Source organism: Battus philenor, unplaced genomic scaffold (genome assembly GCF_028537555.1).
Source record: "Battus philenor isolate CCGP_79_NKW_IND1 unplaced genomic scaffold, ilBatPhil1.0.hap1 SCAF_27, whole genome shotgun sequence".
Taxonomy (NCBI): domain Eukaryota; kingdom Metazoa; phylum Arthropoda; class Insecta; order Lepidoptera; family Papilionidae; genus Battus; species Battus philenor.
This window is the reverse complement of record NW_027181690.1, coordinates 7,140,686-7,156,640: the sequence shown is the minus strand read 5'-3', so window position 1 is coordinate 7,156,640 and position 15,955 is coordinate 7,140,686. Positions and strand designations below refer to the sequence as shown.

At 38.3% G+C, this 15,955-nt stretch overlaps 6 protein-coding genes across 6 annotated transcripts; 3 read left to right on the top strand and 3 right to left on the bottom strand.

Moving 5' to 3' along the window:
• Positions 1 to 2,539: 2,539 nt before the first annotated feature.
• On the bottom strand, positions 2,540 to 3,100 carry LOC137925704 (chorion class B protein PC10-like). The gene is made up of 2 exons (XM_068769174.1): positions 3,047 to 3,100; positions 2,540 to 2,965 (listed from the first exon to the last, which is right to left on the bottom strand). The coding sequence occupies exons 1-2, from the start codon at positions 3,098 to 3,100 to the stop codon at positions 2,540 to 2,542; spliced, it is 480 nt and encodes a 159-aa protein (XP_068625275.1).
• Positions 3,101 to 3,451: 351 nt separating this feature from the next.
• LOC137925703 (chorion class A protein Ld2/Ld41-like) lies at positions 3,452 to 3,879 on the top strand. The gene is made up of 2 exons (XM_068769173.1): positions 3,452 to 3,508; positions 3,589 to 3,879. The coding sequence occupies exons 1-2, from the start codon at positions 3,452 to 3,454 to the stop codon at positions 3,877 to 3,879; spliced, it is 348 nt and encodes a 115-aa protein (XP_068625274.1).
• A 4,109-nt stretch (positions 3,880 to 7,988) lies between these two features.
• LOC137925702 (chorion class B protein PC10-like) lies at positions 7,989 to 8,549 on the bottom strand. The gene is made up of 2 exons (XM_068769172.1): positions 8,496 to 8,549; positions 7,989 to 8,414 (listed from the first exon to the last, which is right to left on the bottom strand). Exons 1-2 carry the CDS (start codon positions 8,547 to 8,549, stop codon positions 7,989 to 7,991), a joined length of 480 nt encoding a protein of 159 aa, XP_068625273.1.
• A 351-nt stretch (positions 8,550 to 8,900) lies between these two features.
• LOC137925701 (chorion class A protein Ld2/Ld41-like) lies at positions 8,901 to 9,328 on the top strand. The gene is made up of 2 exons (XM_068769171.1): positions 8,901 to 8,957; positions 9,038 to 9,328. Exons 1-2 carry the CDS (start codon positions 8,901 to 8,903, stop codon positions 9,326 to 9,328), a joined length of 348 nt encoding a protein of 115 aa, XP_068625272.1.
• Positions 9,329 to 12,536: 3,208 nt separating this feature from the next.
• On the bottom strand, positions 12,537 to 13,097 carry LOC137925700 (chorion class B protein PC10-like). The gene is made up of 2 exons (XM_068769170.1): positions 13,044 to 13,097; positions 12,537 to 12,962 (listed from the first exon to the last, which is right to left on the bottom strand). Exons 1-2 carry the CDS (start codon positions 13,095 to 13,097, stop codon positions 12,537 to 12,539), a joined length of 480 nt encoding a protein of 159 aa, XP_068625271.1.
• Positions 13,098 to 13,448: 351 nt separating this feature from the next.
• LOC137925698 (chorion class A protein Ld2/Ld41-like) lies at positions 13,449 to 13,876 on the top strand. Its single transcript, XM_068769169.1, has 2 exons — positions 13,449 to 13,505; positions 13,586 to 13,876. The coding sequence occupies exons 1-2, from the start codon at positions 13,449 to 13,451 to the stop codon at positions 13,874 to 13,876; spliced, it is 348 nt and encodes a 115-aa protein (XP_068625270.1).
• The last annotated feature ends 2,079 nt before the right edge of the window (positions 13,877 to 15,955 follow it).

The following is a 15,955-nucleotide window of genomic DNA, read 5'->3' as shown; positions in this document are numbered from 1 at the left end:
TAAACATTGATTAATTTTATTATGTCGTAATTAGAATTTAGAAAAGGCTGTTACTAACCGTCACACCAACATTGCGTTATTTACCATTTACAGAAAGTTTATTTTTGGGATAGATACATTTACCTTGTGTTTAGCAACATAGTTTTCATTGAAGTTAAAATCTCCCTCTCTCGTAACGTGCAGTTCGATCGATCGCATTCGCAGAAAACTTCGTATGACATGACTTATCAATTTTAGTTACAGATGGGCTTCTCGTGTACGTCGCACGCGTACGGTACTACCAGCGGGAAGTTAACGGAAGGGGTACGTACAGTAAATTGTCTATAACGATGACAAACTACATAAAATATTATTAACGGAGATCGAATAAATTATGGAGATGGCTTTAGGAAGTTACAAATGAATGAAACAACAAAAATATTTTTAGCAGAATATTCTAGAGGAAAAAAACAAATGAAGTTTGTCGTCTCCCACGAACGAGCAGGTATTGTTATCCGTCTCACTCATACATACGTAAAGTGGTTTCCATATTAAGCCACCACGTGAACTTGAGGTACCTACGCATCACGATAATGAATTTCTTCATAATCAGAAATTGAATATTCGTTTTTCATTAAAATCTACAGATGTAATTTACATAATCACATGTTTTAATTGATCTCTGAGTGTTCTCAATCTGATTGACGACGTGTTATAAACATAACATATCGATATTATGAATTCCTTTAATTGAATGTGATTGGAAATATTAGTTTTTCGTGTCTATAATATTTCCGTATTTTGTATTTTATGCGCAACCAAGATGGACTCAATAATATTGTTATATAGTACTCATAATTTAAAGAGTAGAAAATAATAACCTGCAACTTTATTTGTTTTTTACTTTGTAGTAACACTGTGTTTCCTTTTTCTGTAAGCTACTGCGTAACATTATTAATTTATATTTAAATAATTGATGAAACGCTAGTGTAATATTTGATCCTCCGTTTAATAATTTAAAGAGTAACCAAATTTTTACTCAATGCATATGAATATATAAATGGTACATGTACCAAATTTAAATAATTTTTTTTTTATTTTTGGTCTGTCTGTCTTCTAAAGAAAACTAATCTCCGAAGCGGCTTGACAGATTTTGACGAGACTTATACTGGCAGGTACCTTATGTAATAAGATATAACTTGGGAAACTTGTATTTTAGGAAAATTCTTAAAGAAAAAAAAACTAAATAAATTGAATAGTTAGTTACTTGCTTTTCGTTTTTTGTTCGCATGATATCGCAGACACAGCTAGTTTATAAATATTGATAATTTATTAACAAATGCACGGAAGCTTAAGCTTTTCTGCATTAAACGTGCACTGGAAGCCCGTGTAGCGAAAATACAGCTCAGTCGAGTCAAACAGCGCAGCAACGTTTTCAGATTTTCTCCTTCACACAGGTAATATTCATTTCCAAACAAGTACTAGATAAAGAAAGAATAATAAATTTCCAACTTCATTATAACATTTGTTAAAAACTTTCAAACAAGTTTGAATCTAAATAAAGAGATGTTTAACAAAAGTATAGTTTTCATAATAATTTTTTTCATGTCGTTTTAAAATACTTTGATTTGAAGGTTTCAACGATCCTAAAATATATTTTCATCAACATTTACCTAATCCTGTAAATCTATGGTATATTTATGCATCAAATATTCTCTAATCGTTTAAATTTATTGGTTCTTTATCCTCCCAAGCCCTCCCAATTTTTAATGTCAACCCACTCCTTTATGCTAAACGCACAACGCAATTAATTACTGGCGTTTATCGAATAGAAGACTTTGATTGATATTAATATATATATATATATATATATATATATATATATATATATATATATCTGTAACACGTAATCAACCTCATTTATTTTGCAAGCAAACTAACTTGGCGGTGAACAATGCCATTCGATTTGTTACAACTGCGCTTACAAATTTCAAGAAAATTATTAGTCTCAAGGTACCAAAATATCTAAACTTAAAGTAATATCGTTTTAAAATCATGGATGTAGAGGTTTTCTCCACGGTAACTGAAATAAAGTACTCTTGTCTGAAGTAAACCGACCGGTTGATCCATAAAGGAATGCTTACATTAGAATAGTTTCGGAAGATGTTATTGCTGTTGACGTTGTGGCTTTGACAGCTTCGACTCAACTGGGCCTCCGGAACAGACGTTCGTTCTCTAAAGCTAATATTTGCAGAAACAGGTTGCTGCGAAAATTAATATTTATATCCCAGTAGTAATATTGCCATACATAAGGCTGATATTCACACGCGTGCTCACATCATCGAGAATTATCTATCCTTTACCTGTTCGTTATCAAAATACATAGCGAAAATACGTTAAACTCTTTTAAACTTTCAATACTGTTTTACATCTATAATGGTAACGTCTTACGAAAAGAAATAAAACATCAGAGTTGAAAAACAAATAATGATTCGTTTTTTATTTTAAATTTCAAGTTTATTTCGTAAGCGCATTATTGTACGGATAATCTATGATATATTTAGAAAAGAGATCCACACCCGCACCCTCGCAAGCCGCTGAAAGCGCCTTCAGACAGTAGACCGGCGGCCGGCGCGGGGCCGGCCAAGTCCTCGCTCACGATAGCCACGTCGCCGTAGCCGCAGCCGTACGACACGGCGCCAGCACCGGCGGAGGGCACCGCGCCCTCCAGCTGCGTGCTGCCGAGGAATGGCAGCTGCCCGGTCACAGCCAGCACGCCCGCGTACTCGTTCTCCGACAGCACGGACACGCCGTGCGGTGGCACGGGGGAGGCGCTGGTCACGGCAAAGCCTCCGCCGTCGGCGGCGGCCAGCGCGGCGGCGGCGGCCAGAGAACACTCATGGTAAGCCGGGACCACGTCGTACCGCCCCCCACTGCACCCGCTGTACCCGCGCAGCGGCACGCATTGCCCGCGGACACTCTGCAACTGAACCAAATCACAATTAAGTCACACTCATGAAAACTAATTGAATAGCATTTCATTTTTTAATTTCCTCATTAAACTCACCGATACTAAAAATCCGAGGAAGCTGCAGAGGCGTACGATGTTCGCGGCTGGCATTTTGTTTACTTGCACTTCAGTACTTTGAATGAACCAGTGAGTAGTTAGTAACTTTACGCTTTTATTCCCGGCTTTTATACAGCCCAGGCATACCTATGTTTCTCAATTGTTGAAAATTATACGTGACCAAATTATGAAAGTAGATGATAATTTGCAATTAAATTGTTTATTTCCGTCAAAACGATGAACTTATTGTCTTAAGATTGTGGTTCAGAAATCTTTGTTGATGCAAAACCACGTACACGCTGATTAATTGAAGGCAGTTTCAAAACTAATACAAAATCATAGTATAAAAGCATACACGCGTGAAAATAATTTACCAAGTCAGTGAAACAGAAGAAAGAAACAGACATGTCACCGTTCGCCTTCCTCGGAGCACTGTTGTGCATGACCGCGTGCGGGGTTCAGGTAAAAGAGGAGCATAGTCCATAAACATATTTGTCTACTCGTATTATAAAAAGGTTTTGAATGTATTTGTTAATGTTCAGGACGCGATCGGGCAGTGCGTGGTGCCACAATACGGAGCGGGTCTCGTGTTGGGAGGCCGCGGTCTGGGCGGCTGCAGCAGGGGCGCTGCGGAGCCGGTGGGCGCGTACGGCGGGGCCGGAACGGGTGACCTGGACGTCGCCGGCGAGCTGCCCGTGGCGGGCACCACGCTCGTCGCCGGACAGGTACCGATATTGGGCGCCGTGCAGTTCGCAGGGGAGGTGCCCTCGGCAGGCGTGGTCACCATCGTAGGACAGTGCGGCTGTGACTGCCACGGCAACCTGCTGTATTGATCAATTCATAAATTCAAGATTTAAATAAATTTGATCTTATGTTTTAGACTTTTGACTTTTATTTCAAATCATTATTAGTGCCGCGTGTTCGTTACATCGCAAAGTGACAACGACATGTGATAAACTTAGTAAAATATATGTTGTATTCTTGATATGCTGCGTACTGTAAACGAAAACGGTTAAAGGGACTTTGGCTCAAAATTGTGTGATGTTTGTGGAAATAAGAAGTCTTTTTCTCTCTCTCCTTCGAATAAATCTGTGCTGTCGTTAGAGAGTGTTGCAATTATCTAAACTGCTGCACCGATGAGACGTTTGCGTTGTTGTAGTAGGGTTTGGTGTTTGAACTCTAGGTTAACGTGCATTTGTGAAAGTTCTGTAGTGTCCAAATAAAATAACATATATTTCAGAAAATATTGAAGATGATATTGTATTATTACAGAAATCTCATCATTTATATTCAATTTAGTATAATTTTTATCTTTATTCATTCACCCCTTTAAAACGTTTACACCAATTTATTTCCAATCAACCTGTATAAAGGGATCGCTCTGAATATGTAACACTATTTTTTGGCAGTAAATAGTCTAGAGGGACAGAAAGTAAACAATGATTAATTTTCTTATGTCGTAATTAGAATTTTGAAAAGACTGTTACTAACCGTCACACCATTATTGCGTTATTTACCGTTTACAGAAAGTTCATTTTTGGGATAGATACATTTGCCTTGTGTTTAGCAACATAGTTTTTATTGAAGATAAAATCTCCCTCTCTCGTAACACGCAGTACAATCGATCGTATTCGCAGAAAACTTCGTATAACACGACTTATCAATTTTAGCTGCAAATGGGCTTCTCGTGTACGTCGCGCGCGTACGGTACTACCAGCGGGAAGTTAACAGAAGGGGTACGTACAGTAAATTGTCAATAACGATGACAAACTACATGAAATATTATTAACGGAGATAGAATAAATTATGGAGGCGGCTTCAGGAAGTTACAAGTAAATGAAACAACCAAAATATTTTTAGCAGTATATTCTATAGGACAAACAAATAAAATTTGTCATCTCCCACGAACAAGCAGGTATTGTTATCCGTCTCACTCATAAATACGTAAAGTGGTTTCCATAAAAAGCCACCACGTGAACTTGAGGTACCTACGCATCGCGATAATGAATTTCTTCATTATCAGAGATTGAATATTCGTTTTTCATTAAAATCAACAGATATAATTCACATAATTACATGTTTTAATTGATCCCAGCGTGTTCTCAATCTGATTGACGACGTGCTATAAACATAACATATCGATATTATAAATTCTTTTAATTGAATGTGATTGGAAATATAAGTTTTTCGTGTCTTTAATATTTTCGTATTTCGTATTTTATACGCAACCAAGATGGACTCAATAATATTGTTATGTAGTTGTCATAATTTAAAGAGTAGAAAATAATAATCTGCAACTTTATTTGTTTTTTACTTTGTAGTAACACTGTGTTTCCTTTTTTTGTAAGCTACTGCGTAACACAATTAATATATATTTAAATAATTGATGAAACACTAGTGTTATATTTGATCCTCCGTTTAATAATTTAAAGAGTAACCAAATTTTTACTCAATGCATATGAATATATAAATGGAACATGTACCAAATCTACATCTCTTTTATTTTTGGTTTGTCTGTGTTCTAGTGACAACTAATCTCTGAAGCGGCTTGATGAATTTTGAAGAGACTTATACTGGCAGGTACCTTATGTAATAAGTAGAGGTACGGAAATTTCGCAAAAAAAATCACCAATTTCGCATTTATATTTTTCAAAATTTAAAAATTTCGCATAAATTTCGCATTTATATTTTTGAAATTGTAAAATTTGGGTAAATTAGGTATTTATTAAACAAAAATACTTGTTTAGTAATTTTTTACAAGTCTTAACATAAAACAATTTTAATTAATTAAAAGATAACATTGTGGAAATTTCAACATTTGACTCCTTAAGCGACATTCTTCGGTCCGTTACGACGACATTGTATATGCTGTAGAAGCGTTCAGCGTCCACGCTGTTGGTTGGACTCCAAATACTCTGTAATGCTGCTTCAGCAAAGGACGGAAAGTTGCATTTGACAGCCAACAATATGTTCCTTACATTGGGGTTTTCATTTATATTAATAGACCGAAGAATTAACCTATGAAAGTGCGCATGCCCATCAATTAACTAATTTTGAGGAAATCCTTGGAAAAAAGGAATTTTCGAAAAGCTTTCCAGCAATACGTTTATATTTAATGTGGTTGAACTTGCAGCCGCAGATGAGGAAAACAATTGGCCAATGTGAAAGAAAGCCTCGTTCGTCTTATTTAATTTCATGTGAAGAGAAAGCTTACTGAAACTTTTGTCGCTTGCTGATTTCAACATAGTTTTCATTGTCTCATCAATTCCTTCATAGTCCTTAAGACAAACGAATGTTACAATATTGGCACATCAAAATATTTGTGTTGGACACATACAGACCATCTTTCTTAAATTCTAGTATTCTATCTGTCAAATCTTTCTTAGGGCGTCCCATTTTAAGAGCACAAAAAAAAATATTTTTGTAAAACACTTGCGTGCCTAAAGCGTTACAAATGAACACTGCTCGAGTGCTCATATGCAACATCCCCAACTCGAGCGATAGGCAACGAACAAGAGAGACTCGAAAGCTTTCGTTCTGTCGAGTCAGTTCGTGTCCAAAAAGTGCGTCGACCGTTTCGTCCAAAACGAACTTCACTCAAGTTTAATTGACGCGAGTCGCGACTCGGGCGATACGATAATAATTTAATAATCCATCGTACGAACACTACCATTTATTTCGCATTTATTCGCATTTATGTGTATTTTTCGCATTTATTCGCATCTATTTCGTAAATACGAAATTTCCGTACCCCTAGTAATAAGATATAACTTGGGAAACTTGTATTTTAGGAAAATTCTTAAAGGAAAAAAAAACTAAATAAATTGAATAGTTTATTTACTTGCTTTTCGTTTTTTGTTCGCATGATGTCGCAGACACAGCTAGTTTATAAATATTAATAATTTATTAACAAATGCACGGAAGCTTAAGCTTTCCTGCATTAAACGTGCACTAGAAGCCCGTGTAGCGAAAATACAGCTCAGTCGAGTCAAACAGCGCAGCAACGTTTTCAGATTTTCTCCTTCACACAGGTAATTTTCATTTCCAAACAGTATAATAAAATATAATATAGTACAATATAGCAAATATTCTCTAATCGTTCAAATTTATTGGTTCTTTATCCTCCCACGCCTTTCTAATTTTTAATGTCAACCCACTCCTTTATGCTAAACGCACAACGTAAATAATTACTACGTTTTATTCGATAAAAGACATTGATTGATATTAATATATATATATATATATATATATATATATATATATATATATATATATATATCTGTAACACGTAATCAACCTCATTTATTTTGCAAGCAAACTAACTTGGCGGTGAACAATGCCATTCGATTTGTTACAACTGCGCTTACAAATTTCAAGAAAATTATTAGTCTCAAGGTACCAAAATATCTAAACTTAAAGTAATATCGTTTTAAAATCATGGATGTAGAGGTTTTCTCCACGGTAACTGAAATAAAGTACTCTTGTCTGAAGTAAACCGACCGGTTGATCCATAAAGGAATGCTTACATTAGAATAGTTTCGGAAGATGTTATTGCTGTTGACGTTGTGGCTTTGACAGCTTCGACTCAACTGGGCCTCCGGAACAGACGTTCGTTCTCTAAAGCTAATATTTGCAGAAACAGGTTGCTGCGAAAATTAATATTTATATCCCAGTAGTAATATTGCCATACATAAGGCTGATATTCACACGCGTGCTCACATCATCGAGAATTATCTATCCTTTACCTGTTCGTTATCAAAATACATAGCGAAAATACGTTAAACTCTTTTAAACTTTCAATACTGTTTTACATCTATAATGGTAACGTCTTACGAAAAGAAATAAAACATCAGAGTTGAAAAACAAATAATGATTCGTTTTTTATTTTAAATTTCAAGTTTATTTCGTAAGCGCATTATTGTACGGATAATCTATGATATATTTAGAAAAGAGATCCACACCCGCACCCTCGCAAGCCGCTGAAAGCGCCTTCAGACAGTAGACCGGCGGCCGGCGCGGGGCCGGCCAAGTCCTCGCTCACGATAGCCACGTCGCCGTAGCCGCAGCCGTACGACACGGCGCCAGCACCGGCGGAGGGCACCGCGCCCTCCAGCTGCGTGCTGCCGAGGAATGGCAGCTGCCCGGTCACAGCCAGCACGCCCGCGTACTCGTTCTCCGACAGCACGGACACGCCGTGCGGTGGCACGGGGGAGGCGCTGGTCACGGCAAAGCCTCCGCCGTCGGCGGCGGCCAGCGCGGCGGCGGCGGCCAGAGAACACTCATGGTAAGCCGGGACCACGTCGTACCGCCCCCCACTGCACCCGCTGTACCCGCGCAGCGGCACGCATTGCCCGCGGACACTCTGCAACTGAACCAAATCACAATTAAGTCACACTCATGAAAACTAATTGAATAGCATTTCATTTTTTAATTTCCTCATTAAACTCACCGATACTAAAAATCCGAGGAAGCTGCAGAGGCGTACGATGTTCGCGGCTGGCATTTTGTTTACTTGCACTTCAGTACTTTGAATGAACCAGTGAGTAGTTAGTAACTTTACGCTTTTATTCCCGGCTTTTATACAGCCCAGGCATACCTATGTTTCTCAATTGTTGAAAATTATACGTGACCAAATTATGAAAGTAGATGATAATTTGCAATTAAATTGTTTATTTCCGTCAAAACGATGAACTTATTGTCTTAAGATTGTGGTTCAGAAATCTTTGTTGATGCAAAACCACGTACACGCTGATTAATTGAAGGCAGTTTCAAAACTAATACAAAATCATAGTATAAAAGCATACACGCGTGAAAATAATTTACCAAGTCAGTGAAACAGAAGAAAGAAACAGACATGTCACCGTTCGCCTTCCTCGGAGCACTGTTGTGCATGACCGCGTGCGGGGTTCAGGTAAAAGAGGAGCATAGTCCATAAACATATTTGTCTACTCGTATTATAAAAAGGTTTTGAATGTATTTGTTAATGTTCAGGACGCGATCGGGCAGTGCGTGGTGCCACAATACGGAGCGGGTCTCGTGTTGGGAGGCCGCGGTCTGGGCGGCTGCAGCAGGGGCGCTGCGGAGCCGGTGGGCGCGTACGGCGGGGCCGGAACGGGTGACCTGGACGTCGCCGGCGAGCTGCCCGTGGCGGGCACCACGCTCGTCGCCGGACAGGTACCGATATTGGGCGCCGTGCAGTTCGCAGGGGAGGTGCCCTCGGCAGGCGTGGTCACCATCGTAGGACAGTGCGGCTGTGACTGCCACGGCAACCTGCTGTATTGATCAATTCATAAATTAAAGATTTAAATAAATTTGATCTTATGTTTTAGACTTTTGACTTTTATTTCAAATCATTATTAGTGCCGCGTGTTCGTTACATCGCAAAGTGACAACGACATGTGATAAACTTAGTAAAATATATGTTGTATTCTTGATATGCTGCGTACTGTAAACGAAAACGGTTAAAGGGACTTTGGCTCAAAATTGTGTGATGTTTGTGGAAATAAGAAGTCTTTTTCTCTCTCTCTCCGTCGAATAAATCTGTGCTGTCGTTAGAGAGTGTTGCAATTATCGAAACTGCTGCACCAATGAGACGTTTACGTTGTTGTAGTAGGGTTTGGTGTATGGACTCTAGGTTAACGTGTATTTGTGGAAGGCCTGTAGTATCCATATAAAATAACATATATTTCAGAAAATATTAAAGATCATATTGTATTATTACAGAAATCTCATCATTTTGTATTATTTAGATTTTCCAACAAAATAAATTAAATTCAATGTAGTATAATTTTTATCTTTATTCATTCACCCCTTTAAAACGTTTACACCAATTTATTTCCAATCAACCTGTGTAAAGGGATCGCTCTGAATATGTAACACTATTTTTTGGCAGTAAATAGTCTAGAGGGACAGAAAGTAAACAATGATTAATTTTATTATGTCGTAATTAGAATTTCGAAAAGCCTGTTATTAACCGTCACACCAACATTGCGTTATTTACCATTTACAGAAAGTTTATTTTTGAGATAGATACATTTGCCTTGTGTTTAGCAACATAGTTTTTATTGAAGATAAAATCTCCCTCTCTCGTAACACGCAGTACAATCGATCGTATTCGCAGAAAACTTCGTATAACACGACTTATCAATTTTAGCTGCAAATGGGCTTCTCGTGTACGTCGCACGCGTACGGTACTACCAGCGGGAAGTTAACAGAAAGGGTACGTACACTAAATTGTCTATAACGATGACAAACTACATAAAATATTATTAACGGAGATCGAATAATTATATATATAAGCCAATGTAACTTTTTAAGGTAATAAATTATGGAGGCGACTTCAGGAAGTTACAAGTAAATGAAACAACCAAAATATTTTTAGCAGTATATTCTATAGGACAAACAAATAAAATTTGTCATCTCCCACGAACAAGCAGGTATTGTTATCCGTCTCACTCATAAGTACGTAAAGTGGTTTCCATAATAAGCTACTACGTGAACTTGAGGTACCTACGCATCGCGATAATGAATTTCTTCATAATCAGAGATTGAATATTCGTTTTTCATTAAAATCAACAGATATAATTCACATAATCACATGTTTTAATTGATCCCAGCGTGTTCTCAATCTGATTGAAGACGTGTTATAAACATAGCATATCGATATTATGAATTCTTTTAATTGAATGCGATTGGAAATATAAGTTTATGGTGTCTTTAATATTTCCGTATTTCGTATTTTATACGCATCCAGAATTGACTCAATAATATTGTTATGTAGTTGTCATAATTCAAAGAGTAGTAAATAATAATCTGCAACTTTATTTGTTTTTTACTTTGTACTAACACTGTGTTTCCTTTTTCTGTAAGCTACTGCGTAACACAATTCATTTATATTTAAATAATTGATGAAACGCTAGTGTAATATTTGATCCTCCCTTTAATAATTTAAAGAGTAACCATTTATTTAATGCATATGAATATTTAAATGGTACATGAACCAAATTTACATCTTTATTATTTTTGGTAAGTCTGTGTTCTAGTGACAACTAATCTCTGAAGCGGCTTGATGAATTTTGAAGAGACTTATACTGGCAGGTACCTTATGTAATAAGATATAACTTGGGAAACTTGTATTTTAGGAAAATTCTTAAAGGAAAAAAAAACTAAATAAATTGAATAGTTTATTTACTTGCTTTTCGTTTTTTGTTCGCATGATGTCGCAGACACAGCTAGTTTATAAATATTAATAATTTATTAACAAATGCACGGAAGCTTAAGCTTTCCTGCATTAAACGTGCACTAGAAGCCCGTGTAGCGAAAATACAGCTCAGTCGAGTCAAACAGCGCAGCAACGTTTTCAGATTTTCTCCTTCACACAGGTAATATTCATTTCCAAACAAGTACTAGATAAAGAAAGAATAATAAATTTCCAACTTCATTATAACATTTGTTAAAAACTTTCAAACAACTTTGAATCTAAATAAAGAGATGTTTAACAAAAGTATAGTTTTCATATTAATGTTTACATGTCGTTTTAAAATACTTTGTATTGAAGGTTTCGACAATCCTAAAATATATTTTCATCAACATTTACCTAATCCCATAAATCAATGATATGTTTATTCATCAAATATGCTCTTATCGTACAAATTTTACTAATCCTTTATCCTCCCAAGCCTTTATAATTTTTAATGTCAACCCACTCCTTTATGCTAAACGCACAACGTAATTAATTACTACGTTTATCGAATAAAAGACTTTGATTGATATTAATATATATATATATATATATATATATATATATATATATATATATATATATATATCTGTAACACGTAATCAACCTAATTTATTTTGCAAGCAAACCAACTTGGCGGTGGACAATGTCATTCGATTTGTTACAACTGCGCTTACAAATTTCAAGAAAATTATTAGTCTCAAGGTACAAAATATCTAAACTTAAAGTAATATCGTTTTAAAATCATGGATGTAGAGGTTTTCTCCACGGTAACTGAAATAAAGTACTCTTGTCTGAAGTAAACCGACCGGTTGATCCATAAAGGAATGCTTACATTAGAATAGTTTCGGAAGATGTTATTGCTGTTGACGTTGTGGCTTTGACAGCTTCGACTCAACTGGGCCTCCGGAACAGACGTTCGATCTCTAAAGCTAATATTTGCAGAAACAGGTTGCTGCGAAAATTAATATTTATATCCCAGTGGTAATATTGCCATACATGAAGCTGATATTCACACGCGTGCTCACATCATCGAGAATTATCTATCCATTACCTGTTCGTTATCAAAATACATAGCGAAAATACGTTAAACTCTTTTAAACTTTCAATACTGTTTTACATCTATAATGGTAACGTCTTACGAAAAGAAATAAAACATCAGAGTTGAAAAGCAAATAATGATTTGTTTTTTATTTTAAATTTCAAGTTTATTTCGTAAGCGCATTATTGTACGGATAATCTATGATATATTTAGAAAAGAGATCCACACCCGCACCCTCGCAAGCCGCTGAAAGCGCCTTCAGGCAGTAGACCGGCGGCCGGCGCGGGGCCGGCCAAGTCCTCGCTCACGATGGCCACGTCGCCGTAGCCGCAGCCGTACGACACGGCGCCCGCACCGGCGGAGGGCACCGCGCCCTCCAGCTGCGTGCTGCCGAGGAATGGCAGCTGCCCGGCCACAGCCAGCACGCCGGCGTACTCGTTCTCCGACAGCACGGACACGCCGTGCGGTGGCACGGGGGAGGCGCTGGTCACGGCAAAGCCTCCGCCGTCGGCGGCGGCCAGCGCGGCGGCGGCGGCCAGAGAACACTCATGGTAAGCCGGGACCACGTCGTACCGCCCCCCACTGCACCCGCTGTACCCGCGCAGCGGCACGCATTGCCCGCAGACGCTCTGCAACTGAACCAAATCACAATTAAGTCACACTCATGAAAACTAATTGAATAGCATTTCATTTTTTAATTTCCTCATTAAACTCACCGATACTAAAAATCCGAGGAAGCTGCAGAGGCGTACGATGTTCGCGGCTGGCATTTTGTTTACTTGCACTTCAGTACTTTGAATGAACCAGTGAGTAGTTAGTAACTTTACGCTTTTATTCCCGGCTTTTATACAGCCCTGGCATACCTATGTTTCTCAATTGTTGAAAATTATACGTGACCAAATTATGAAAGTAGATGATAATTTGCAATTAAATTGTTTATTTCCGTCAAAACGATGAACTTATTGTCTTAAGATTGTGGTTCAGAAATCTTTGTTGATGCGAAACCACGTACACGCTGATTAATTGAAGGCGGTTTCAAAACTAATACAAAATCATAGTATAAAAGCATACACGCGTGAAAATAATTTACCAAGTCAGTGAAACAGAAGAAAGAAACAGACATGTCACCGTTCGCCTTCCTCGGAGCACTGTTGTGCATGACCGCGTGCGGGGTTCAGGTAAAAGAGGAGCATAGTCCATAAACATATTTGTCTACTCGTATTATAAAAAGGTTTTGAATGTATTTGTTAATGTTCAGGACGCGATCGGGCAGTGCGTGGTGCCACAATACGGAGCGGGTCTCGTGTTGGGAGGCCGCGGTCTGGGCGGCTGCGGCAGGGGCGCTGCGGAGCCGGTGGGCGCGTACGGCGGGGCCGGGACGGGTGACCTGGACGTCGCCGGCGAGCTGCCCGTGGCGGGCACCACGCTCGTCGCCGGCCAGGTGCCGATATTGGGCGCCGTGCAGTTCGCAGGGGAGGTGCCCTCGGCAGGCGTGGTCACCATCGTAGGACAGTGCGGCTGTGACTGCCACGGCAACCTGCTGTATTGATCAACTCATTAATTCAAGATTTAAATAAATTTGATCTTATGTGTTCGACTTTTGACTTTTATTTCAAATCGTTATTTGTGCAGTGTATTCGTATTATTGCAAAATGATAAATAATTCATGTTTTATTTAAATCTAATAATACGTCATCTGACTCTTACGTTTTATTATTATAATAAGCCATCAACAAACTTGCATATCATTTTGCAACCCGGTCGGCATGAAACACGAAATTACTTTTTAATTTTAAAGAATAAAAGATCTAGTCTTGGTTGCTCAAATCTATACGTAGCACTAACGCTCCTGATCCTGTGCAAGAAGTTGACTTGTATGTCCTGCAGTCTTCAGATGGTGAAAAACTGGTTTAAGGGCACTTCTGCGTCGTAACGTTACAAATTGTTACTGACATTTAACAGACTTTAATATTTTTGCAATGTCCATCTGATATATTGTAACGTTGCAAGTTAACGTCCCATAAATCTTAGTTAAAATTTTAACCAAAAAAATATAAACACGAGAAACGTCTCATAAATCGCAATACAGCAAAAAATTGTTCAACCCTTAGCGGGTAACGGTACATATCAAGTGGCGTGGGGTCGTGGGAGCATGCTATTGGTTCAACGGATCTTTGTTTTTATAACAAAAATTCCAATGCGCCCGCGCACCAGGACACAGAGTTTACACCAGTGCTCGGAGAAGGATCCTGGCCTCGGTCGCGTTCACTAGCTAGGTTTCGTCTCACGCACCGGGGCCAATTAGAATTTACGCTATAAATTCACGCCTTGGTCCTATTCATTCTCTGGGCATCATTTAGTTCACGCCACAACTTTTACATCGCCTCGCACCCCAAAGGGGTGCGACTTTTACACTGCGAGTTTTACACTACAAGTTTTACACTGCAAGGTTTACACTGCGACTTTTACACTGCGAGTTTTCCATTTAAAAATACCTACTATCATCGAGGTAGAATTCATAACCTTGCACCGGAACCGACACACCAGTAAACTACCGGCGCTCCCTGCTCTCGACTTGCTGCCGCCTGACCAGTCCTGGGAGATCGTGCGGCTGACCACCATCAGGGGAGTACCGAGCTGCGGTGCAAAATTAGACCAGGCCTTCTGCCCACTACCCTTAATTAATTAAATAAATCTATTTCTTCTACCGTTACCCTTTCATTTTTAATTTTTTTCCTATAACGGCACAATATATTAAAAATAGTTTTAGTTGTCTATGAAAACTTCCATCTTGTAATTGACAACTCTTTCAATACTTTGTCGATAAACTACTGCCCTATTTTGTTTACCGACTAAGTTTACTTACTATCGCGCATCAATTTTATTGTCACTGGTTTTACATCACATATTATAATCCATGGACATGTCTTTGAGTTAAATGTCTGTATTTTAATTAATTTTCAGATTTAACCTCATATAAATAAACGTGGTAAGGGATAAAGTATGCAAAACGAAGGGTCTGGCGTGTGTCATTATCGCGCTAACGAATTGCTCTACGACCCGGTGTTTGTTTCGAAGCTTCGAAACATTATATGGTACTCACGAGAACACTAATTGCAATAACTAGACTACAAAATTAAACACATTGATTTGTTTCTGAAACAAACGTTATAATTCGGTGAAAACAAAATTATTAACATCAGCATCACACAATATAGACCGGCGTGTGCGCGATTAAAAAATAAATAATGAAGAAACAGCATTAAATATAGAGATAAATAAGGCAAATATGCACGGATTTAATAGCAATTAAGAGAATATATAGATTTATAAAATAACCAAACCGACCAAGACTTTCCTCTGACATTGTCTACTACAGCTTATGAAGCTCATGCCAGTTTATTTCAGTGTACTTGTATTTTCAAAAATTGCAAACCTCACTCGCTACTTAACAACTATGCCCGCTTGATTGTTCTGGGCTCCTGCTCTATCAGAACATCGCCTTGCCACACACTAGTCCACAGACGGTGGCTACATTAGAAGAGCTGCGACGAGTAAATCTTCATCGACAAATTTATCTTTTTTGTCACGTCATAAAATCCCATAAGGGTACGCTTTCGCTGGGCAG